Source organism: Panthera uncia, chromosome A2 (assembly GCF_023721935.1).
Source record: "Panthera uncia isolate 11264 chromosome A2, Puncia_PCG_1.0, whole genome shotgun sequence".
NCBI lineage: Eukaryota > Metazoa > Chordata > Mammalia > Carnivora > Felidae > Panthera > Panthera uncia.
Genome location: NC_064816.1, coordinates 87,933,009 through 87,957,568, shown reverse-complemented (window position 1 = coordinate 87,957,568; position 24,560 = coordinate 87,933,009). Strand labels below are relative to the sequence as shown.

Below are 24,560 nucleotides of genomic sequence, written 5' to 3'. Positions count from 1 at the left end.
TGAACATTATTAAAAAGAAGTCTTTAATGCAAGTAACAGAATCTCTGGCTTTTCTGCATCCTACATACTTCTTTGCCATTTGATTGCTCCAACTGAGTTTTTAAAAAAATGCAAGTGTAATTCCTGGCATCTAATACACCTTGAGCTCAGTAAAAAACAAAATACCAATAATCACTTGCATATATTATCCCTTTTTTTCTACAACAGAAAAGGCCAATTGAAAAATGACCATCATTTCACTGTAGTTACTCCATTGCCTTGCATGGACTTTGGACAAAACAGCTCAAAGAGACACATCTAGTAACCTTAAGATTCTTCATTCTACAATTTGTTGTGGCCACATGAACAAGATAGTTTTCCCCTGGCTAGTTAGTTAAGATATGGAAATAATTTTATGAAGTAGAATTCTGTGAGAAAATAACATGAGTAAGCCTAAAGTGTAGCCAATTCCCATGATCTTGCCCTCCAGATGAATTTGCTCTCCAAATGAAATGCCTGTCCTTGCACTGACTTTATTTGACGTGAAAATTTTTACAATCAATGTAAATATGTTCAATTGATGTGACATACCCTTGTTTTGAGATGGATGACCCAAGGATAGATATGATGCCATAGAAATCTCTGCACCTAGAGTACCTCTAGGTGAAGCCGTATATACCACACACACACACACACACACACACACACACACACACACAAACTTTAGAAACAAGGCTTTCTTTAGATGAGTTTTTGAGAGGCATTCTCTGAATTTACCTTGCTGAAGTGTCCAGTTCTGGTGGCACTGAACACCCTAAAGTCTGTGATTCCCTGGCAGCCACGGGCCCTTGTCTCCAGTAGCCCCTCTGCTCCGATAAACTGGAAGCACAGAGACTATGCTGACACAGACACCAGCTCGATTTTACCATCTCCATTCAGGAAGTCAGGCAGCCTCATTACCTATTTATGCTCCAGCTATCTTCTGATACATCAGTCTCTCCATCATTTTGGCCATTAACTGCCCATTACTAGGCATTCATTTAAGGTCTGAACAAGAGACACTTATTCGTATAATTTTGAAGTCAAAGCAGATCTTTAAGATCTTTAGTAGCCAGAGAACAATATAATACGTAGTCATATTGAGCTGTAATTAAATCTGAGTGCAAGAAACCCCAATGTTTGGATGCAACAAAATCAGCAGACAAAATGAGCAGACAAAAGACGAATCAGTCTTGAAAAATGGATACTCTTCCTGAATGAAAAAGGCTTGGGAGAAAGATGACAGGGCTTCCAGGCCCCACTAGTGACTTGATATTTGATTTAAGAGTGGAGTTATGAAAACTTTCTATACTTCATCTTGCTTCTCCCTAAATGTGAAAGGGTATTAATTATAGAATGCTATGAGAAAAATGCTTTAAAATTTTTGTTTATGGACAAAGTATATAAAAGCTGGTTACAAAGAATAATCTAACTACTGAAAGCTAAACAAAAGACAGGTGAAAAAAAAAAGCAGAGGAGGGAAAATGAGTAGGTAGTTAAGCTATGATGTTATCAAATGAGTAAGTAGTGAGTTCAGCTCTAAATCAGATCATTTGAAAAGCAGCCTTAGAGAGAAGGGTTGTGTCTGCCAGCTGGGTCACACTCTCTCCTGGAGGCAACATCGGAAAAAGGCCAAGTCCAAAGAATAAACTTAAGGATGGTGAATTCATCACATCAAGATTCACTTCACTCAGTTCTGGTATGTCAATGGACTTTTGTCTGCTTGCTTGCTTAATTTCATCTTCTTTACAAAGACATTAGAGATGTCTGAGAGTTATGTCTCATTTCCACTAAAAGGCCAGCTCCAAGCGTCCAAAGAAAGCAGAATCAGAAGTAACACTGAACAAAATCCCATGATGAATACCCGGAACATAAGAATTCCATAACATTTCCTTTGAGAAACAAATTCTCATGGGATAAAAAGGGTTTTTCTCTCCTAGAACTAAAGACTGTAACTAAACATAACTCCAGAGGGCTTTCTGCTCACACGAAAACATAAAAACATAAACTTATACATACATATACTAAACTTTAAAAGGACCAGATTCCTCATTTGCCAACATATCTCAACTGTCCAAAAGTTTTCCAAGAACATAGTGAAGAAATAATCAAGTAAAATATCACAAGAACAAAGCTCCTGCTTTAGAGAAAAAAAAAAAAAAAAGACAGTAAGTCTCTAATGACAAAGATATTAGAAAGATGCTTTTTTTTTTTTCCACAGAAACTTGGCAGGCCAGAAAGGAGTGGCGGGATATATTCAGTGTGCTGAATCAGAAAAATACGCAACCAAGAATTCTTTATCCAGCAATGCTGTCATTCAAAATAGAAGGAGAGATAAAAAGTTTCCCAGACAAACAAAAATTAAAGGAGCTCGTGACCACTAAACCAGCCCTGTAAGAAATTTTAAGGGGGACTTTCTAAGGGAGAAAAGATGAAAATATATATATATATAAATAAATAAATACCAAAATCGACAAAAGATTAGAAAGGACCAGAGAACATCACCAGAAACTCCCAACTCTACAAGCATCATAATGGCAATAAATTCTTATCTTTCAGTGCTCGCTCTAAACGTCAATGGACTCAATGCTCCAATCAAAAGGGTAACAGAATGGATAAGAAAACAAGATCCATCTATATGCTGTTTACAAGAGACCCACTTTAGACCTAAAGACACCTTCAGATTGAAAATAATGGGATGGAGAACCATCTATCATGCTAATGGTCAACAAAAGAAAGCTGGAGTAGCTATACTTATATCAGACAATCTAGACTTTAAAATAAACACTGTATCAAGAGATGCAGAAGGGCATTATATCATAATCAATGGGTCTATAGACCAAGAAGACCTAACAATTGTAAACATTCATGCACCAAATGTGAGAGCACCAAAATATATAAATCAATTAATCACAAACATAAGGAAACTAACTCATCAATAGTAATATCATAATAGGAGACTTCAACACCCCACTCACAGCAATGGACAGATAATCTAATCAAAAAATCAACAAGAAAACAATGGCTTTAAATGACACACTGGACCAGATGGACTTAACAGATATATTCAGAACATTTCATCCTAAAGTAGCAGAATATACATTCTTCTCCAGTCCACATGGAACGTTCTCCAGAATAGACCATATACTGGGACATAAATCAGCCCTAAGTAAGTACAAAAAGATCAAGATCATACCGTGCATATTTTCAGACCACAACGCTATGAAACTCGAAATCAACCACAAGAAAAAATTTGGAAAGGTAACAAATACTTGGAGACTGAAGAACATCCTACTAAACAATGAATGGGCTAACCAAGCAGTTAAAGGGGAAACTAAAAAGTATATGGAAGTCAATGAAAATGATAATACCACAACCCAAAACCTCTGGGACACAGCAAATGCAGTCATAAGAGGAAAGTATATAGCAATCCAGGCCTTCCTAAAGAAGGCAGAAATATCTCAGATACACAACCTAACCTTACACCTTAAGGAGCTGGAAAAGGAACAGCAAATAAAACCTAAAACCAGCAGAAGACAGGAAATAATAAAGATTAGAGCAGAAATGAATGCTATCGAAACCAAAAAACAGTAGAACAGATCAATGAAACCAGAAGCTGGTTCTTTGACAATATTAACAAAAGTGATAAACCACTAGCCAGTTTGAGCAAAAAGACAAAGGAAAGGACCCAAATAAGTAAAATCAAGAATGAAAGAGGAGAGATCACAACCAACACAACAGAAATAAAAACAATAATAAGAGAATATTATGAGCAATTATATGCCTATAAAATGGGTAATCTTGAAGAAATGGACAAATTCCTAGAAACATACACACTACCAAAACTGAAACAGGAAGAAATAGAAAATTTGAACAGACCCATAACGAGTAAAGAAATCGAATTAGTAATCAAAAATCTGCCAAAAAACAAGAGTCCAGGGCCAGATGGCTTTCCAGGGGTTCTACAAAACATTTAAGGAAGATTTAACACTTATTCTCTTGAAACTGTTCCAAAAAATAGAAATGGAAGGAAAACTTCCAAACTCTTTGTATGTAGCCAGCATTACCCTGATTCCAAAACCAGACAGAGACCCCACTAAAAAGGAGAACTATAGACCAATTTCCCTGATGAACATGGATGCAAAAATCCTCAACAAGATATTAGCCAACTGGATGTAACAATACATTAAAAAAATTACTCACCACGATCAAGCGGGATTTATACCTGGGATACAGGGCTGTTTCAATATCCACAAAACAATTAACATGATTCATCACATCAATAAAAGAAAGGACAAGAACCATATGATCCTCTCAATAGATGCAGAGAAAGCATCTGACAAAATACAGCATCCTTTCTTGATAAAAACCCTCAAGAAAGTAGTGATAGAAGGAGCATACCTCAAGATCATAAAAGCCATAAATGAACAGCCCAGCACTAATATCATCCTCAATGAGGAAAAACAGAGAGCTTTCTCCCTAAGGTCAGGAACAAGACAGGGATGTCCATTCTCGCCACTGTTATTCAACATAGTACTGGAAGTCTTAGCCCCTGCAATCAGACAACACAAAGAAATAAAAGGCATCCATATCGGCCAGGAGGAGGTCAAACTTTCACTCTTCACAGATGACATGATACTCTGTATGGAAAACCCAAAGGATTCCACCAAAATACTGCTAGAATTGATTCATGAATTCAGCAAAGTTGCAGGATATAAAATCAATGCAGAGAAATCAGTTGCATTCCTATACACCAACAATGAAGCGACAGAAAGAGAAATCAAGAAATCGATCCCGTTTACAGTTGCACACAAAAACATAAAATACCTAGGAATAAATCTAACCAAAGAGGTGAAAAATCTACACACTGAAAACTATAGAAAGCTTATGAAAGAAATTGAAGAAGACACAAAAAAAATGGAAAAAGATTCCATGCTCCTGGATAGGAAGAACAAATACTTTTAAAATGTCAATACTACCCAAAGCAATCTACATATTCAATGCAATCCCTACCAAAGTAACACCAGCATTCTTCACAGAGTTAGAACAAATAACCCTAAAATTGGTATGGAACCAGAAAAGACCCCGAATAGCCAAAGCGATCCTGAAAACTAAAACCAAAGCAGGAGGCATCACAATCCCAGACTTCAAGCTATACTACAAAGCTGTAAACATCAAGACAGTATGGTACTGGCACAAGAACAGACACTCAGATCAATGAAACAGAACAGAGAACCCAGAAATGGACCCACAAACGTATGGCCAACTAATCTTTGACAAAGCAGAAAAGAATATCCAATGGAATAAAGACAGTCTCTTCAGCAAGTGGTGCTGGGAAAACTGGACAGGAACATGCAGAAGAATGAACTTGGACCATTTTCTTACACCATACACAAAAATAAACTCAAAATGGATGAAAGACCTCAATGTAAGACAGGAAGCCATCAAAATCTTTGAGGAGAAAGCAGGCAAAAACCTCTTTGATCTTGGCCGCAGCAACTTCTTACTCAATAGGTCTCCAGAGGCAAGGGAAACAAAAGCAAAAATGAACTACTGGGACTTCATCAAAATAAAAAGCTTTTGCACAGTGAAGGAAACAAACAGCAAAACTAAAAGGAAATTGACAGAATAGGAGAAGCTATTTGCAAATGACATATCAGATAAAAGATTAGTATCCAAAATCTATAAAGAACTTATCAAACTCAATACCCAAAAACAAATAATCCAGTAAGGAAATGAGCAAAAGACATAAATAGACACATCTCCAAGGAAGACATCCAGATGGCCAAATGACACATGAAAAAATGCTCAACATCACTCATCATCAGGGAAATACAAATGAAAACCACAATGAAATACCACCTTACACCTGTCAGAATGGTTAACATTAACAACTCAGGCAACAACAGATGTTGGCAAGGATGAGGAGAAAGAGGATCTCTTTTGCATTGTTCTTGGGAATGCAAGCTGGTGCAGCCACTCTGGAAAACAGAATGCAGGTTTCTCAAAAAACTAAAAATAGAACTACCCCACAACCCAGCAATTGCACTACTAGGCATTTATCCACAAGATATAGGTATGCTGTTTTGAAGGGACACATGCACCCCCATGTTTATAGCAGCACTATCAACAATAGCCAAAGTATGGAAAGAGCCCAAATGTCCATTGATGGATGAATGGATAAAGAAGATGTGGTATATATATACAATGGAGTATTACTCAGCGATCAAACAGAATGAAATCTTGCCATTTGCAACTACGTGGATGGAACCGGAGGGTATTATGCTAAGTGAAATTAGAGAAAGACAATCATATGACTTCACCCATATGAGGACGTTAAGAGACAAAACAGATGAACATAAGGGAAGGAAACAAAAATAATATAAAAACAGGGAGGGGACAAAACAGAAGAGACTCATAAATATGGAGAACAAACTGAGGGTTGCTGGAGGGGTTGTGGGAGGGGGGATGGGCTAAATGGGTAAGGGGCATTAAGGAATCTACTCCTAAAATCATTCTTTCACTATATGCTAATGTGGATGTAAATTTTAAAAAATAAATAAATAAATACATTAAAAAATTAAAAAAAAATTTTCAATATTGGTCACTCTGATGTATACCTGATACTTACAGGCTATTGTATGTCAATTATACCTCAATAAAAAATTATTTTCAATTAAAAAAAAAAGATGCTTTTTCACCTGTAACTTAACAGTCACCCACCAAGGGCTTTCTTTATTAGGACACCAAATGAGAGAATTCCAGAGATAAGAATTCCTGCAAAAATATTTCATTTTTTGGTGGTTTCTCAAATAGCTAGAATGAAGATTGGTATGAAGAACACACTAGTTATCTTACTCACCAGAACTATGAAGGAAAGGAACAAAGTCAAATTGTGTGAGAGAAAGAGAGAAAACATTACCAGCTATCTCTGAGGAAACCATGTCTCAAGACCATGGAATCTTTCAATGCATGCATACATTAGAATATAGCAAGAATCTGCTAGAGAGATTCAGTAAGACATGAATCTGCCCCCCTCCCTCCAAATTCTTAAACTGAAGGGCTTCCACATACTACTAGCTGGTGTCTCCAAACTGCTTTGAAGGATAACTCTGTACCCTTAGGTTAAAGGAAAATGCAAAGAATCCATCCATGATGACGCATATTTGAGAGAAAACTCAAATACACAATAAGAAAACTGCCGTTATGTGTGCTGCATTACATGTATCTGGCCTATAATCTTGCTGGGATGCTAACTTCAAAAGCATCTAAATCTAAATAAATTAAGTAAGTACAATTTTTCAGACATGTTATAAGGAAAAATCAAAGGGGTACCCTTATTATAAGGGTAATGAAAGAAACTCTAGAAATCACCTTTTTAAAAATATTTTATTTTTAAATAATCTCTATACTCAACACAGGGCATGAACTCACAACCCTGAGATCAAAAGTTGCACACTCTACTGACTGAACCAGCCAGGTACCCCTAGAAATTACTTTTACTTACACTTCTATTATTTATTGGAGCCAGTCATTATTAGCCCTGGAAATAAATAGGTCATTCTTGTCACCTAATACTTCACATGAAAAACTTCCCCTAGAAAAGTGAAATGCCTTTTAAAAATACGTTGACTGTAAATAATCTCTGAAAGTAGGAAATTCTAAAAGATACTGTTATTAAGACAGACAGAAAAGCTCAACAAATCAAGTCACATTATCCACTGCACATCCAAATAATGCTTGCATGCACACGTTTCTGTGCATGTGTGTATATGTTATGGCAGGGAAATCTTGTAACCAACTGTAACCTAGAAAATAATTACTACTTGCAACAAGCCAACTCTATAAGCTGATGAGTCTGACCCTGAAAAGCCCAAACAGAAGGAACAACTGCTCCCCTAAAAGAGGGATATAGGACATAGATCATCACTAAAGGGTCTTCTAGACTAGGACAAGCTAACAAACAGTGTCTAATGACATAAAGTCAGAATCAAATGTAGAGTATCCCTTAGCCCTAAAATGCATCTTCACACACGAATAAAAAAAACCGAAACATAATAGTGTAGATTTCCAATTTTTTATGAATTTGTGTCTAAACCGGAAAAGAAAGAAAATCCTCAGTCTCACCACTGTTTTCTTCACTGGCATACACTCAGCTCTTGCTAGACACAACTTCAGGTCAAAGGCATGATAGAATTTGACTACCTCTATGTAAGACACAGAAAGGATAAACCAATAGAGTCACAAGCAGCCATGACCTCATTAGGGTGGGTTGGTGGAGCCTGGGAGTCACCAACTAGAGGAGAGCCATTTTTTTCTTCCCTCTGTGTAAACTCTTGGCCTCAACCCAGGAGCACACACTGGGCTGTTTTTAATGTTCTATACATGACCTAGGTCTCTATGCTGCTCATGTGTTTTGATATAAAGCTGAACAAACTCTCTAGCTGTTGCCTCTACCGGAGGAAAATTAAAGCATAATGAGGGCTTTGTGCATCTCACATGCTGGGTTGAAGAAAGGATTCCTACAAGACATCTTGATTCTCTTTTACAAAGGAAAAAGCCATTTTACAAAGGAAAAGTCCATTTTGTGACAGTTTTTTACTGGTTGTTGCTCTGAAGCAAATGAATACTTTGAAGTAATATGGATTTCACTTTTCAATTAATTTATTAAATGATAACATAAAGGAATTTATTCACTTCTGAGCAGTGGGTCTGAACTATGCACACTGAGTTTCTGGGAAGCTGCCTCCTGGCATGGACTCCTGAATGAAACGTTCCCCAGATCAGCATCCTCAGCAAACTGCCACCGATCCATCCCCTTTGTCCTTCTCTGCTCTTCCCTGCATGCGTCTACCGCCTCCATACCACCTCTGCATCCTGAACCCTTTCCGTGTGCACAGGGACGCCGTGAGAACCAGAGAAGACAGTGAGGAACTCACAGTCTGCATCCACAGATTTCAACTGTCTGCAAAGACATTCAACTACTATGTAAGAAAATAATATAATCCAGCATGAAACTGTTTCATCCTCAAGACTTTCCCTCTGTTTTAAAACTGTGAGCAGTTTCTTATGAAAAGCTGCAGAGGGTATTGGCTAAGACTCTAGATTCTAGAGCCAAATCTACTGTTTCAAATTCCACCTCCCCCCCTCTTCCCCCAAGTTAATGATCTTGGGCAAGTTATCTAAACTCTGTGTGCCTCAATTTCTCCACTTAGTAAATGTGAACAACAGTACCAACCTCAGGACTGCTGGGAAGATTGAGTATATGTAAGGTGCACAGAACACTTTAGCTTTATCAGGGCTACTTATGACTGCACCACATAAGCAGCAAGAGTCTGAATATGTGCAAACAGAATTTTGTATTGCATCCAGGGCTCGGAATCGTTCTTGCTTACCCTCTGTCACGTCCATATGACAATTCCTCCGTCCCTGTCTCTTGAGGTCCATGCCTTACAGCTACATCACCCTGCATTTTCATCTCTATTCCAAGTGCCTATGTATTCCCAACACTTAGCACCTTTCTTGGCACAAAGGATGTGCTCGCTTATGAATGTAAAATAAACCTGACAACTGTTACCTGACAATAACATAAACAAACATTATTTTGCAAATTGTAATGATCCAAAAATGGGAAGGAGTTCTCAGGAGTATAACCATAATGAAGGCTGCTTTCATTGGTATAAACTGTTTTATTGGCTTCTTTTAGTTCTCTAGTATTTACAAACATTTATCACTGTTAAAAAGGGTATAACCCTTACCAGCATGTGCTTTCCACTGATGGTCCTTAAAATTACTAATCTGTATTTCTGTGCCCAATTTATTCAACTAACATTTGTTCATGAGGGTGGTAGTCATTTGGTTACATGACTTAAAATATACATTATCTATAGGACAGAGGGAGAAAGATGGAACTTTTGAGTTTTAGGGAAGCTCAATGACTTATGTGATTCATTTCTCACCTGTTAGGAAACAAATATCCATTCAAAACTATTATGAAAAAATGATTGTTGAGCCTATTTTATTATAAGTTCTTGAGAGAGTTCCTCAACCGCTATTTGTGGTCTGTTCCAATGCTGAATCATCTTATTTTCCCTCTTACATAGCTAACAAAACTCTCTTAATGCAATTTAGGCCCATTTTCTCCATTTGTGAAGCAGGATATGTTCAAAGATGGGTTGGAAGTATGCCTCTCATCTCTTAGGCAGAGTAGACATCATGTGCCACTTTGTAAGCTCTACAGCAGGCTAGCACTATCTACCAACCACACACAATAAAATACCTTGCGCAAAAGTAAACCATAGCCATCCATGTACTAAACATAAAAGAGAAGTACATTTAACTACATGGAAGTGATACTGCCTTGCAAAGAAGAATCCAAATGCATTATATTGTGGGGAGATGGAGGGGGGTGGATTACATTCAAACCCCAAAGTGAAAATTTGTATGGTCTTCTTTGGTGATAAAATGCAATCCTTTGAGAACCCAAGATAAGACTGAAAATACTGCCAGAGACATGGATAATTCCAAATATTTATCCCAGTACAGTTTTCAATGAGACCGCTCAACACAAATCTTTGGAGTAATAGCCCTGTTACTCATACTTTACAGACACGCGCTAGTCTTGGGGTCATTGTACTGGCTGTTCTTTCATCTTGGAATGCTCTTCCTGATATATATGCCTGGCTCACTCTCAACTTCCTTCCAGTTTTTCCCAATGTCATCTTCTCTCTGAGACATGGTGGACCACCCTATTAAAAATTACAACCTATGATATCCACACCCCCCTGTATGCCCAATCTCCATTACCATGCTCATTTTTTTTCCTTTTTCCATAGTACTCACCATGTAACTTACCATTGATTATGTTTTTATCTATCTGCTAGAATATAAGTGCCATGAAAAAAGAAATGTAGGGTTGTTTTTAATCACTTATGATCCAAAGGGCCCAGAATAGTGCTTGCATATAAGAGGCCCTCAATAAATATTTGTGGAGTGAATTTTAAAAATGTTACTTCACGGGGCGCCTGGGTGGCGCAGTCGGTTAAGTGTCCGACTTCAGCCAGGTCACGATCTCGCGGTCCGTGAGTTCGAGCCCCGCGTCAGGCTCTGGGCTGATGGCTCGGAGCCTGGAGCCTGTTTCCGATTCTGTGTCTCCCTCTCTCTCTGCCCCTCCCCCGTTCATGCTCTGTCTCTCTCTGTCCCAAAAATAAATTAAAAAAGTTGAAAAAAAAAATTAAAAAAAAAAAATGTTACTTCACAAATCAAACCACAAGAAATAATTCCATCTCTCTCTCTCTCTTCCTCTCTCCTCCTCTCTCACCTACGTACTCACACACACATACACACACACACACACACACACACACACAAACACACTAGTTATTAAGTCTTAATCTGAAAAAATTTGTAATGTAAAAATTTTAATTGCAAAGTTGTCAAGTTCAAACTTCATAAGAGAAGAAATAAGAATCAAAGCCTATTAAATATTTGCAACCTTCTCTGCTCCCTCATTATTCAAAGATAGGATGATAAAAAGAGAAATCAAGAATCTCTAGTTCTAGTGAAAACACGCTGCAGAGAACAGGAGCTATAAAAAGGCATGATTAATAGCTCGAACATAACTAAAATACCCAACTGCACAAGGGCCAGAAGGTGCAGAGACAAGTGTAGCTGTTTTTCTCATCAAGTGGGATATAAGAACTGAAACTGACCCACCTGCCCTATGGAGACAGGATGGTCTGCAAACACTCTCCACACAGCAACAATATCTGCACTTAGAGTTCTTTTCCTCCTCAACACTTTCTGCAATGAGCATATGATACTAAAATGAAAGCATACGGACTTCTTCTAACCTAATTATTTCTTGAGAAAGAGAAATAACACAATTAACTTTGAAAGCACAGATTTTGGAAATATGTTTGTTGAAAACTGTTGGAAATTCAGAAACACATGGTTGATTGATTAAGTGTTAAAATATTTATTAAATATGGAAATCCACTGCAAAAAAAAATGGAAAGTTCTTCCATTAAGCTGAAGGCTATGTCTAACGCTGGGTTGAGTCATCTCAACAAGAAGCTCAGCGAAGGTACTTATGATTACAGCTTATTTATAATGGGATTCAAAACAACAGAATGATAAAGAGTGAAGAGCCAGAACATAAAAGGAAAAACAGAGAACTGAGAATGACTAAAAGTTTTTTTTTTCCAAAAGGCATTGTATTTTTATTATTTTTATTTTTTTAATTTAAGTCCAAGTTAGTTAACATATAATGTAATAATTATTTCAGGAATAGAATTTAGTGATTCATCACTTACATATAACATCCAGTGCTCATCCCAACAAGTGCCCTTCTTAATGATCCTCACCCCTTGTGCCCTTTCCCCCACCCAACATCCAGCCAGCAACTCTCAGTTTGTTCTCTGTATTTAAGAGTTTCTTATGGTTTGTTTCCCTCTCTGTTTTTGTATTATTTTTGCTTCTCTTCCCTTGTATGCATTTGTTTGGCATTTTAAATTCCACATATAAGAATGACTAAAAGTTTTATTAAAAGCCACTGAGAGGGGTGCCTGGGTGGCTCAATCAAGAGCCTATGACTCTTGATTTTGGCTGAGGTCACGATCTCACGGTTCATGGGTTTGAGCCCTGCATTGGGCTCTGTGCTAGGGTTCAGAGCCTGCTTGGGATTCTCTTTCTTCCTCCCTCCCCCTGCCCCTGACCAGCATGCGTGTGCTCTCTCTCTCTCTCTCTCAAAATAAATAAATGAACTTAAAAAAAAAAAGCCACTGCTAAAAGGGTGAATTTTGTATGCTAAAAGGATGATTTTTATGATACATGAATTATATCCCAAGAAAGCTGTTATCAAAAACTATATTAAAAGTTAGGATTGTTGTCATAAACAAATACAAAGTTTTCACAGAAGAAAAATGGACTTTGTTATAATAACTGCTACTTTCTATAAAATTTTGGAAACAATTTCTTCTTCAATGATCTGTTCCTTTAGATTTTTGCCTTCTGAAGCTCTTCAGATAAAACATGTTTTTATAAAAGAAAATAAAGCAAGCTATTAAAATAGAGCATCTTATCCTCTAATCCAGTTCAACATATAGATTCCAACACTCAGCCTAGTTTAGGAACCAAGAGCCCAACCTTTTATCCCACTGCCCATCAGCCTCTTCGTGTCCTGCTTTCCTTCCCTTTCCTCACTTCCTGGCTAGGAACAGCCCTGTGGAGGATAGAGACTACTGAGGTCTGGACTGATGCAGAGAGGCCTCCCATCCCAAAGTAATTAAGATGCATTGTTACTCATTCAATTTTAAGAAAACAAATCCTACCTGATGTTTGAACTAAAACCATGTGAGGGGACAAACAAGAAACAAAATTATACAGCATAGAGCATACAGTCAATGATACTATAATTGCCATGTATGGTGACAGATGGTAGCTACACTTGTGGTAAGCACAGCACAGTGTATCAACTTGTGAAATCATGGGGTGCCTGGGTGGCTCAAGTCAGTTGAGCATCAGAATCTGGATTTCAGCTCAGGTCATGATCCCATGATTGTGGGAGCCAGCCCTGCGACGGACTACACCCTGAGTGTGGAGCCTGCTTAAGAATCTCTCTCTCTCTACCCCTCTGCCTGACTCGCATGTTCTCTCTGTCTCTAAAATAAAATAAACAAACAAACAAACTTGTGAAAGTGCTATGTTGTACATACCTGGAACTAATGTAACATTGTGTGTCAACTATAACTCAATTAAAGAAAAGAAACATGATTAACTTGTTTTGTTAAATTCCTGGAAAGAATTCAACTACATCAAAGCTGGAACCCACAATTAGCACCAGGGCCCAAACGTTCTACCCTCCTGGAATACTCGATAGGAGTCACAGCTCTCATGAAACAATCTGAGTAACGCAGTGATTTGAATACACAAGAAACTGGGCACCAATTTCACACCAAGAAATGATCATGATGGAAGCTTAAAAAAAAAAAAAAAAAGTAACATTTATTGAGCTCTTACTATATACCAAATACTCAGCCACAAGCTTTATGTGTATTATCTCCTTTAATCCTCACAACAACATATGAGTTGGGTACTATTCTTGCTCCAGTCTTATTGGTGTAAAAAGTTACAGGCATGCCAAGTTCACACAGTGAGCTAGTGGCAAAGGTAGGCTTTGAGCACACGCAGCCTAATTCTAGAACCTCCAACCCTTAATCACTATCCTATAATGTTTCCAAAAAATTGTATCAGGGACTTATTTCACTACGAATTAAGACTTATTCTTTTCTTTTTTTTTCTTAATGTTTATTTATTTTTGAGACAGAGAGAGACAGAGCATGAAGGGGGGAGGGTCAGAGAGAGGGAGACACGGAATCTGAAACAGGCTCCAGGCTCTGAGCTGTCAGCACAGAGCGAGACGCGGGGCTCGAACTCACGGACCGTGAGATCATGACCTGAGCCGAAGTCGGCCACTTAACCGACTGAGCCACCCAGGCACCCCGAATTAAAAAAAAAATAGTAGATTCTTATTCTTAAAAAAAAAAATAGTAGATTCTGCAGGAATCAAGTAATACACAAATAATTATAAAGAAAAGAATTGATACGAATAATATCAAAAAATTATTAATGTTAAAACAAAAGACACGATACAATGAGAATGGATGAGCCATAGTATTTTTTTTTTTTCATTTTACTTATTTTAGAGACAGAGAACAGAGGAGAGGGACAGAGGTGGTGGGGGGGAGAGGGAGAATATCATAAGCAGGATCCACATTCAGCATGGAGCCCCACGTAGGGCTCGATCCCATGACCCTGGTACATGACCTGAGCCAAAATCAAGACTTGGACACTCAACCGACTGAGCCACCCAGGTACCTCATGCCATAATAATTTATAAAAGTATTGGCAATAACCAATAAAAGAAAAGAATCCATAATATATTTTAAATGCCTATAAATTAATAAAAGACAAATATTCTTATAGAAAAATGGCAAAAGTATATGAGTAGACCATTTAGAGGAAGAAATATGATCAGCAAAAATGCTCAATCTCATTAGTCATCAGAGAAATGGGAAGTAAAATAATTACACACCATTCACATCCATAATGTTTTTATAAGTTTTTAAATCTTATGGTTCCAAATGATTATGAAGATGGAGACGTACAGAAATTCTCATGCACTGCCAGGGGACATAAATTGGTATATCACTATGTGATGTGGCATTATGTACAGAAGTTGAGAATGCACAAACCCGAAGAATCAACAATGGCTCTTCAAAATACATGTCCCACAGAAACTCATGCACATGTGTCTATCAATGGCAAATACTGCTTCAAGAGTGAAAACTTGAAAACAATCCACAAATACCACTAATATAAAAAGAAAGAAATGATGGTAAGTTTGTAACATAGAAAGCCAGACAACAATAAAAAAAGAATAAATTCAATTATTTTACCTGTACCAACTTAAGAAACCGAAAGTCAATGTTGATCAAGAAAGAAATAGGTATTAGGAAGAAGAACTGAATGTATATTTTACAACGGAAAAATATAGTACCAGAAGTAAAAAAAAAAAATCCTGGCTGGCCTTAAGCAGCCAGTAATGAAATAGCAGAATGAAGACAATAAAAATATCCAATCTGAAGAAGAGAGAGAAAAACTTCTTTCTTTAAAGTGAGGAGAGCTTCAGATCATGGGATACAATTTCAAAACGTCTAACACATGGATAAATGGAGTCCACATGGAAAAGAGTAAGATAATGGAGGAGGAAGAGGAAATTGAAGAAATAATAGCAGAAAACCTAACAAATTTGGTAGAAGACACAAATTTATAGATTCAACATCTGAATAACCTGTCTTGTTTGTATGTTGTTGAGTTTTAAGTTTACTCTATATATTCTGGATATTAATCTCTTATCAGATATATGATTTGCAAGTATTTTCTTACATTCTATGTGTTATCTTTTTACTTTGTTAATATAGTCGTGATACACACACACACACACACACACACACACACACACACACAAAGAAAGTCAATGGTGAGAAGTACCAAAAGGACGTATATGAAACCAAATATGCACATGTAAAAAAACACACAAAATAGTAATATACACTGTTTATGGATAAATATTTATGTAGTTAAAGTATAAAAAGCCAAGAAGGATGCACATTAATTGCAAGATAATGATTTTCCCTGGGAAGGATGGGGAAATGGAAGGCAGGAGAGCATCAACTGAATCTATAATGTTTATTACTTAAAAAAAAAACAAACAAACAAACAAACTAGGGCCACCTGGGTGGCTCAGTGGTTAAGTTTCTGACTTGTGCTCAAGTCATGATCTCACAGTTCATGGGTTAGAGCCCCATGTCTGTGCTGACAGCTCAGAGCCTGGAGCCTGCTTCGGATTCTGTGTCTTCCTCTCTCTCTGCCTCTCCTCTGCTCATGTTCTGTCTCTCTCTCAAAAATAAATAAACATTTAAATTTTTTAAAAAAAAACTATTAAATTTGTGTTGATTCTGTATGGTGAGTACAAGTGCCTATCACATAACAAGGAGTTTTAAATTTAAAAAAGCAACAAAAGTTGTCCTAAATAAATTTTCACAAACACCTTCACACGGTCGATTTTGTAGACTCCACATAACAGCCAAGGGATGAATAGCACAAGCACAGAGATGTCTCTAATACTACGGCCAGAAGAACTACAAGAAACAAAAATTAATGTTTCTGAAAGCTGCAGGGAGCTTCACATTGACTCAACCTTCTGAAACCTTTTTATTTTTATTATTGAGAGAATGAGACAATGAGCGAGAGTATGTACAAGTGGGGGAGGAGCAGAGAGAGAGGGAGAGAGAGAATCCCAAGCAGGCTCTGCGCTGTCAGTGCAGAGCTCAACTCGGGGTTCCATCTCATGAACTGTATGAGATCATGACCTGAGCCGAAATCAAGAGTGAGCCACCCAGGCACCCCAACCTCTTAAAACCTAAACCAGAGCTGCTCAAAGAAGACCTGCCTTATAGGTATCAGGCTCACCACCAGGAATCCTATAGGTCAGATCATGACCCATTAGAGGGCTCTGAAATCACTGTAGTGCACCACAGCCAGCATTTTTTAGAAAATAACAGAGTAGAATGCGGCCCCCGGGTGGCTCAGTCATTCGAGTGTCCCACTCTTTACTTGATCAGGTCATGATCACATGGTTTGTGGGATCAAGCCCCATGTTGGCTTCTGAGCTGATGGTGTAGAACCTTCTTGGGATTTTTTCTCTCTCCCTCTCTCTCTCTATCCCTCCCATGTACATTCTCTCTCAAAATAAATGGATAAGCTTTATAAAAAAAAAAAAAAGTAAAAAAAAAAAAGAACAGAGTACAATGAAAAGTATACTACTGCATGTATTAAGGATAAGTATTTTTCAGGACACACTTGTTTTGGTATTTGGTGTGTTTGTGTTTTCACATGTTCACATAAAAACTTCTACACAAATGCTCATAGAATTATGCAGAATTCCCAAAAAATAAAAACAACCCAAATCTCTATCAAGATGAATGAATAAGAGAATATTATTTAGCAATACAAAGGAATGAAGTAACACCTCATGCTATAACATGGATAAACCTTGGAAATACTATGCTGAGTAAAAGAAGCCACTCGTAATCATACACAGTGTATTATTCCATTTATATGAAATGTCTAGAACAGACAAATCTACAGAGACAGAAAGTAGATGGTTGCCTAGGGGTGAGGATGGGGGTAGGCAGTGTGGGAGAGTTTGGGGGATTGTATGGACTTTGTGAGGTGATGAAAACATTTTAAAGTTGACAGTGGGGGTCGTTGCATTACTGTTTGAATATACTAGTAAACTTTGAGTTGTAAACAATTGTTAAGTGGATGAATTATATGGTATGTAAATTATAATCCAATAAATCTCTTATTAAAATATATACATACAGGGGCACCTGGGTGGCTCAGCTGGTTGAGCATCTGACTCTTGATTTCAGCTCGGGTCATAGTCTCACGGTTCATGGGATGGAGTCCCGTGTCAGGCTTTGCACCGACAGAGTGGAGCCTGCTTGAGACTCTCTCTCTCTCCTCTCTCTCTGTCCCTCCCCAACTCGTGCTTTCTCAAAAAATAAATTAATTAAAAATTATATATGTACACAATTAAAATATACATAATTTTGTTCCAGAGATTACACTGGGGCCACTCAAGTCATGAAAACTGTTAGAGTTCATTTCTATGGGCCAGCTACTTGATCCTAATATTTTGATGTGGGACCTCCCCACCACCATATGCCTCTATTTTCTTTTCTGGTCTTTAACCTACTTTTAGATCGTTCATTCACACTAAGCTATGAGTGCTTAAAAACAGCACAGAGTGCCATCCATCCCTCTCTGAGGTCTCTACTTATACTAAAGAAACTATTCTCTAGTGGTGTTTATTTTTTGTTAGGACACTTTTTAATGTTTATTTTTATTATTTATTTTGAGAGAGAGAATACAAGCAGGGGAAGGGCAGAGAGAGAGGGAGAAAGACAATTCCAAGCAGGCTCCATGCTATCACCACAAACCCCGATGCAGGGTTCAATCCTAAGAACTAAGAGATCATTACCTGAACTGAAACCAAGAGTTGGAAGATTAACCGACTAAGCCACCCAGGTGCCCTTGTAGTGGTGTTTATTCAGATTTAAGGCAGATGTGCAGAGCTTTTTGAGTCATGGAGATTTCATGGAGTAATAGTATTATATAGATATTATCTATATCTACCTCCTAAGAAACAAAGAAAGTAAATCTTTTATATTAACTTGTTAGGCCATAAAATGGTGTAGTAAACATTGGGGGCGAGGCAAAAATAAAGATAAAATAATAGACAAGGAAGTATCTGGGACTTAGTTAAAGGGAAACAAAAGACCATGTGTTGTACTTAGTTCAAAAACCCAATGTAAAAAATCAAAATTATCAAAATTCCAAGAATAAATATCAAGGGAACTCATTGGTTGAATTATGTCACATGAGTTTAGATCCATCAAAAACACTACATGGTCACTCTCCCAGAAGACATGCATCATTGTCTTAAAGAAAATGCAGCTCCAGGCACCAAACGGCAAACTCTGGTGAATAAAGTCACACACAAAGGTTAAACGGCTTGGATTTATTTTTGTTGGGGGAGATGAGGCTATAAACTGACATGAATGATTTTGTCACAGCGATTAAGGCTGCAGAGAGATGGCAGGCAGCCTCACGTGCCGGAATGTCAGTGTGCCAACCACTGTCCAAGTTCCCGCTGCCTTCTCTCTCCTTCCCATCACAGCCCTGCCTTTCCTCATAAACCTCGCTTCGAATGTGAAGCAAGAGCGACAGCCATTTCAGTTCAGATGCTCACAGTGACGGGATCCTCACAGAACCTGAGCATGCCATCTACAGGGTGTCTCTGTAGGGTGAGCAAGAATAGTTGTGGGAGGAAGAGGAACAAAGAGATCACAGATAAGGCAAAGTCCATGGCTCCTCTCAAGCTCATCCCAACAAAAGATTTTAATAATCTCAGGGAAAGAACTACTCTAACCATTGGAAATAAATCAAAAGTATGTAAAATCGTAACATAAATGGTCACAGAACTTTTCCCTGCAACTTTGAGACGGAAAATTGAAACAAAGCCAAAATATTTGCTGAGCATCAACTATACGTCAGGCACAACAAGAAGCAGTGAACGAACAACAGTAAATTTGAATGACAAAGTCCCAGACCAACATTATTCAGTCTAATTCATGGGGACACCTTCTATTAACACACCCAAGTTTTCAATGCCCCAGTCCCCCACCCCACACACCAACACACACATAAGCAGGAATAATTTTATGACCAGCCTCTGAGGCAAGTTTTACTATACCTGCAAAAGTGCCTCATCATTTCTTAATACTGAGTCTGAATCCTGTGGCAATGCAGTGATGGGTCATTCTAGAAGACTCTGAGAGGCACATGCTGAGCGACTATGGAGGGTGGACTGAGCACATAACTCAGAGTTTAAATCCAGGGAATGAAGAGCAATGAGAACAAACAGAAAAACGATTTTAGGAAGGCAATTAGTCCAGCAGTAAAAAGCAGAAGGGGCACTTCACTCCATGTCCAAAGAAAAGAAGGAATGAGAGACGACTGAAGGGAAACAAAAGAAACAAACAGAAAAAAGAAAAGCCATACCCAACCCCTGCCCAAAAAAAGTTTTAAAGATAAGTAGTAAAACGGAAAGCTTGTTGAACTATAACACATTTTCCAAATCGCAAAATAATCAAGTCCAGCAATGTGCAGCAGGGATGGGTCCTAACACTGAATGTAAATAACCTTTCAGAGACTTGTTTTTTCTTTAGTTGCTAAGAGAAAAAGAGGAACTTGACAGAAATAGAGTAGGGGAGAAATAAAAAATAATCCATGGTCATGGGGAAAGTGAACAGAGGAAGACTAGGCTCACGGGAAAACAATAAATGGAAAGAGGCAACAGGAAAGTGCCCAAACTTGTACTGAGAGATGAAGAGAAAGAAATAACCGACCAGGGAAAACCTAACCTAATAACAGGGGTCTGGGGACATGGCATCAATGATTTCATCCAGCCAACATCTGCTTGTTGAGCACTAGGTACAGGGAGCCATGTACAAGGCTGTGTGTCAACACTGGGAAGAAATAAAAATGAAGATGAGGATACATGCCTTCGCCCCTTGTTTTTTCTGTACAATGAAATTAATGTAAAATAATTTTTACCCCATCACCCTAAGAAAACTGCAAACTTCACGATTTCATCATCAGAACATATAGGAAATGTCCTAAATATCTCATTAATCAATGACTTCACATTGATTTCACATGAAACTGGTTAAGCTATAAATTAATAGTATTCTCCCTTCATTAATTCTGAGTACGTTGTCTATGCAAGATGATTAAGAACTGTAAGAACATCATGCTAAACTTACTTCAGAAATTAAATGAGACTTTTCAGTATCTCAGCACCAATAATATTTTTCTTCCTGTTTTACCCTAGAAAATCCTGAAAACCAACAAAAATTGCTATACCGTGGTTTGAAATACCTTATCTCAAGTCACCCTCCCAGGCAGAAATTGCTTCACCTTTGGTGACCACAATGAACACTACTTGAATTTTGCCCACCTTCTTATCAATATCTGTCCAAGATTTAAGGTACTTTTATGTACCTTTTGTACATTTACAATGTACATTCACAGCTAAACTAATGTAACATTTACAGCTAAACTAGATGTACAAAGTCCTAAAGTGTGAACACAATTTTGCGGTTCTGAATCTAAATTTTCATCACCTTCAGTGATGTTTAAGTTTTTATCAAAATAAATAAAAATCTTCCTAAGAAATGATGGCTTAATTATTTTACATAACAGTACATTTGTAAATGCATCTGTAAAAACCAAATTCCCATTCTTCTTATTAAACATTATCTAAACTTTTTTGAAAGTTTAGGTAATGAAACTTGAAAGCACATGCAAGTACTCATAACTACTGCTAACTCCATATAATTCCAAACTCACCACGAAAATAACCCACTATTTATAGAAACAGAGACTGATACTGTCACCAGCAACATCCCACGATGGACCTCAAGACCTGACCTTTATTGCATAGATCCACCGACCTTTGTCCCACATTTTCCTTAAGTTCTTCTTTCCAGCTTATCTTTTAACAGGCAAAGGACCTCACAGCAACCCATGATGGAAACCGAAACGACTTTCTCAAGCAGTAACAACTGTCCTAAGAGTTCCAGCCTGCCCAGACCACCCAGACCAGTTTGAGCTCAACCACCAACTCACATCTGTGCACATGGACCATGGAGCGACTGACAGGTACCTCTGCCTTGTTATAATGCTAAAATCTCTGCCCCAAAAGGAGCACAAACCTCATTAACATTACACACAATGTGTGTATAGGCTTGTTTCTCTAAGGCACATGCGTGACTTCACGCCTACCTCCACATCCAAGGACAAAACGCCCCTTTCTGAATATTCTCCCTAACCCTAAATAAAAGGAACCCATTCACCGTTGCTCAGAGGGTCATGGCTTTGGAAGATATTCCCTGTGACCTCCTCACTTGCTGCAAGTCAAGTTTCCTTTGTGCAACAACTCTACCCGGTGTAGTTCCTATCAATAACTCACCAAGGAGTGCACTACATTAGTTTGATTACAATACTAAAATTATCCACGTCAGTAAAATAAATGTTCCAAATAGCTACTGCAAAAGAACTCTTCAATTATTAACATACCTTTATTTAATGCATACCACATGGCATTCAAAATGAGCCTGTTGCTCATTTTGTACAAAGTGTGATTTTTCAGAGTATATAAAGCCATAAATCTTTAAGCCTCATCTCTTGACCCAGGAGAAGCAGAGTCCACGGTCTGAACTATGCATAATGGGGCAGAGTGAGCCCGGGAAAGCCCTCTCCCATCAGCCTTCAGACCTTTAAAAAAGACCAACAAAGATGGGGCGCCTGGGTGGCTCAGTTGGTTGAGCGTCCGACTTCAGCTCAGGTCATGATCTCACAGCTCGTGAGTTCAAGCCCCACATTGGGCTCTGTGCTGGCAGCTCGGAGCCTGGAGCCTGCTTCTGCTTCTGTGTCTCCCTCTCTCTCTGCCCCTAACCCACTCGCATTCTGTCTCTCTCTCTAAAATAAACATTAAAAATAAAAAAATAAAAAATAAAAGACCAACAAACAGTAAGATGGAGGAAGAAGAAGAAAGCAGGAAGAAGGAATAAAGAAGGATAAGAATAGGAAGAAGAGGAAAGAAAAAAAGACAAGGAGAAGTGAGGAAGAAGAAGAAGGGAAATGGTTCTTCCCTCTGAAACAAAAACTTAAAACTCATGTGAGGATGAAAATGATCGCTGGTGCCATGAGAGACAGGTCAGGCTAAAAAACACTCCGTTTCCTTAAAAACACAAGCTCTAAATCAAGAGTGGAGCCGATCACTAAAACCTGGATGTGAGATTAAAAACTTAGGTTGTGCCTCAGTCTGTTTCAGGTAGCTCTCTCTAGTTGGGACCCATCTGGCACAGTGCACCTAATATCTTCTCCCTGTAACTGCGTTGTGATTTCCCTGAGCTTTACCACCACACTTCTACCCACACCCTGTTCCTGCCCATGTTCTGATGACCCTAGACAGTTGTCTTCAGACAACTGCTCCCTCAGGCTACTTTAGATTAATACCACCATGTGTAACCTTGACAGCTCATTATGCCCACTGAGGATCCATAGTTGGGTTCCTGGCCAGACCCCTGACAGTCTATTCTAAAGGCATTAAAAATCCACTTGAGAATTCACAGAAATCTACAGAACTAGTTTTTGTCAAGTGCCAGCTCTTTCTACAGCATCTTGCTACCTAGTCCAAAGAATGAGAAACCACTTAAAGTTTGAGCTGTGACCAGCGGTGCCAAATCACATGTACCAGCCTGACTCCCAACCTTCTGACCTCACTAGTGGGGGAGTGGGAGGGTGGGGGGAGGGGAATGGAGGCAATTTCTCCCAACCAAGCCTATATAAGAAGTAAACTGGAAAAAATATAAAATAAGAAGAAGAGCAATTGACCGACTAGAGGTAAAGGCTAGAGACATGAGTTAGTGCCAAGTAGAATAAGGAGTCTAAGAAAACTGTCAGCCAGGAGTTCTCCTGCCTCAGGTAGAAAATGTTAAAGCCACTTGCAAAATGTGAGCTCTTGAGGCCCATCTTCAGGAAAGCCTCATTGATTTCTCATTCTTCCAAAAACGGTTATCTAATGTTCTTTACTCGGGACAAAAAAAAAAAAAAAGAAAAAAAAATGCAGCAAAAGGGCAACTACTGCTCAGTGCTAACTAAAATGCCCTGGTACAAAATCGATTTTTAAAAAGGAGAAAAACGTTGATCTACCCTTGCTGATACATGTATATGATTCTGAAAAACCTCTTCAACAAAAACAACAGATTGTGGGGGGTGGGGGCCAGGGGGTGGATTAAGTTGTTTATTCCTTCTCTTCCCAGTTATAACTGCTGGTATTTCTTGGTCATGGTATGGCATTTTTTATTTTCAAAATCAAATTACATCTAATAGTCTGCTCTAGGGAAGACAAAACAGATTTTGATCTTAAAAGCAACTCAAATGATGAAATCAGAAATAAAGGACAACTAGAAGTCTAAAATCATTTTTACATATGAAGTATTTATATTCTAAAAATACAGCACACTGATAAGTAAAAAATAAAAACACAGCACACTGAACTCTATTTTAATTATGTGTAAAAGAGTTACAATTATCGAAGGGGGCTATAAATTCAATATTTAAAGACTAACATTTATTCATGTATTCATTATTTTATACCATACCAAGTTTCAAAGAGGACTTGAGGATGTTTACATGGACACTTACAAGATATTATAAGCAGATGAGAAAACTGGAGGGAAAGGAAAATTTATCACTTCAAGAAATATTTATTAAGTACCTACTCTGTGCCAGGCACTGGGCTAGGCAGTGGAGATGTGTGGTGAACAAACAGACAAGATCAC

General features: G+C 38.1%; 1 protein-coding gene across 6 annotated transcripts in view; it reads right to left on the bottom strand.

Annotated features, from left to right (window-relative positions):
• Positions 1–24,560, bottom strand: part of ADAM22 (ADAM metallopeptidase domain 22) — a 233,525-nt gene that overhangs the window by 199,453 nt on the left and 9,512 nt on the right. For 2 of the 6 annotated variants that reach the window (XM_049641401.1, XM_049641402.1), the window contains exon 3: positions 21,155–21,202. The exons of the other annotated variants lie outside the window; for them this stretch is intronic. In XM_049641401.1, the coding sequence (XP_049497358.1) occupies positions 21,155–21,202 (48 nt within the window). The remainder of the gene's footprint in view (positions 1–21,154; positions 21,203–24,560) is intronic. 6 annotated transcript variants of the gene reach the window in all.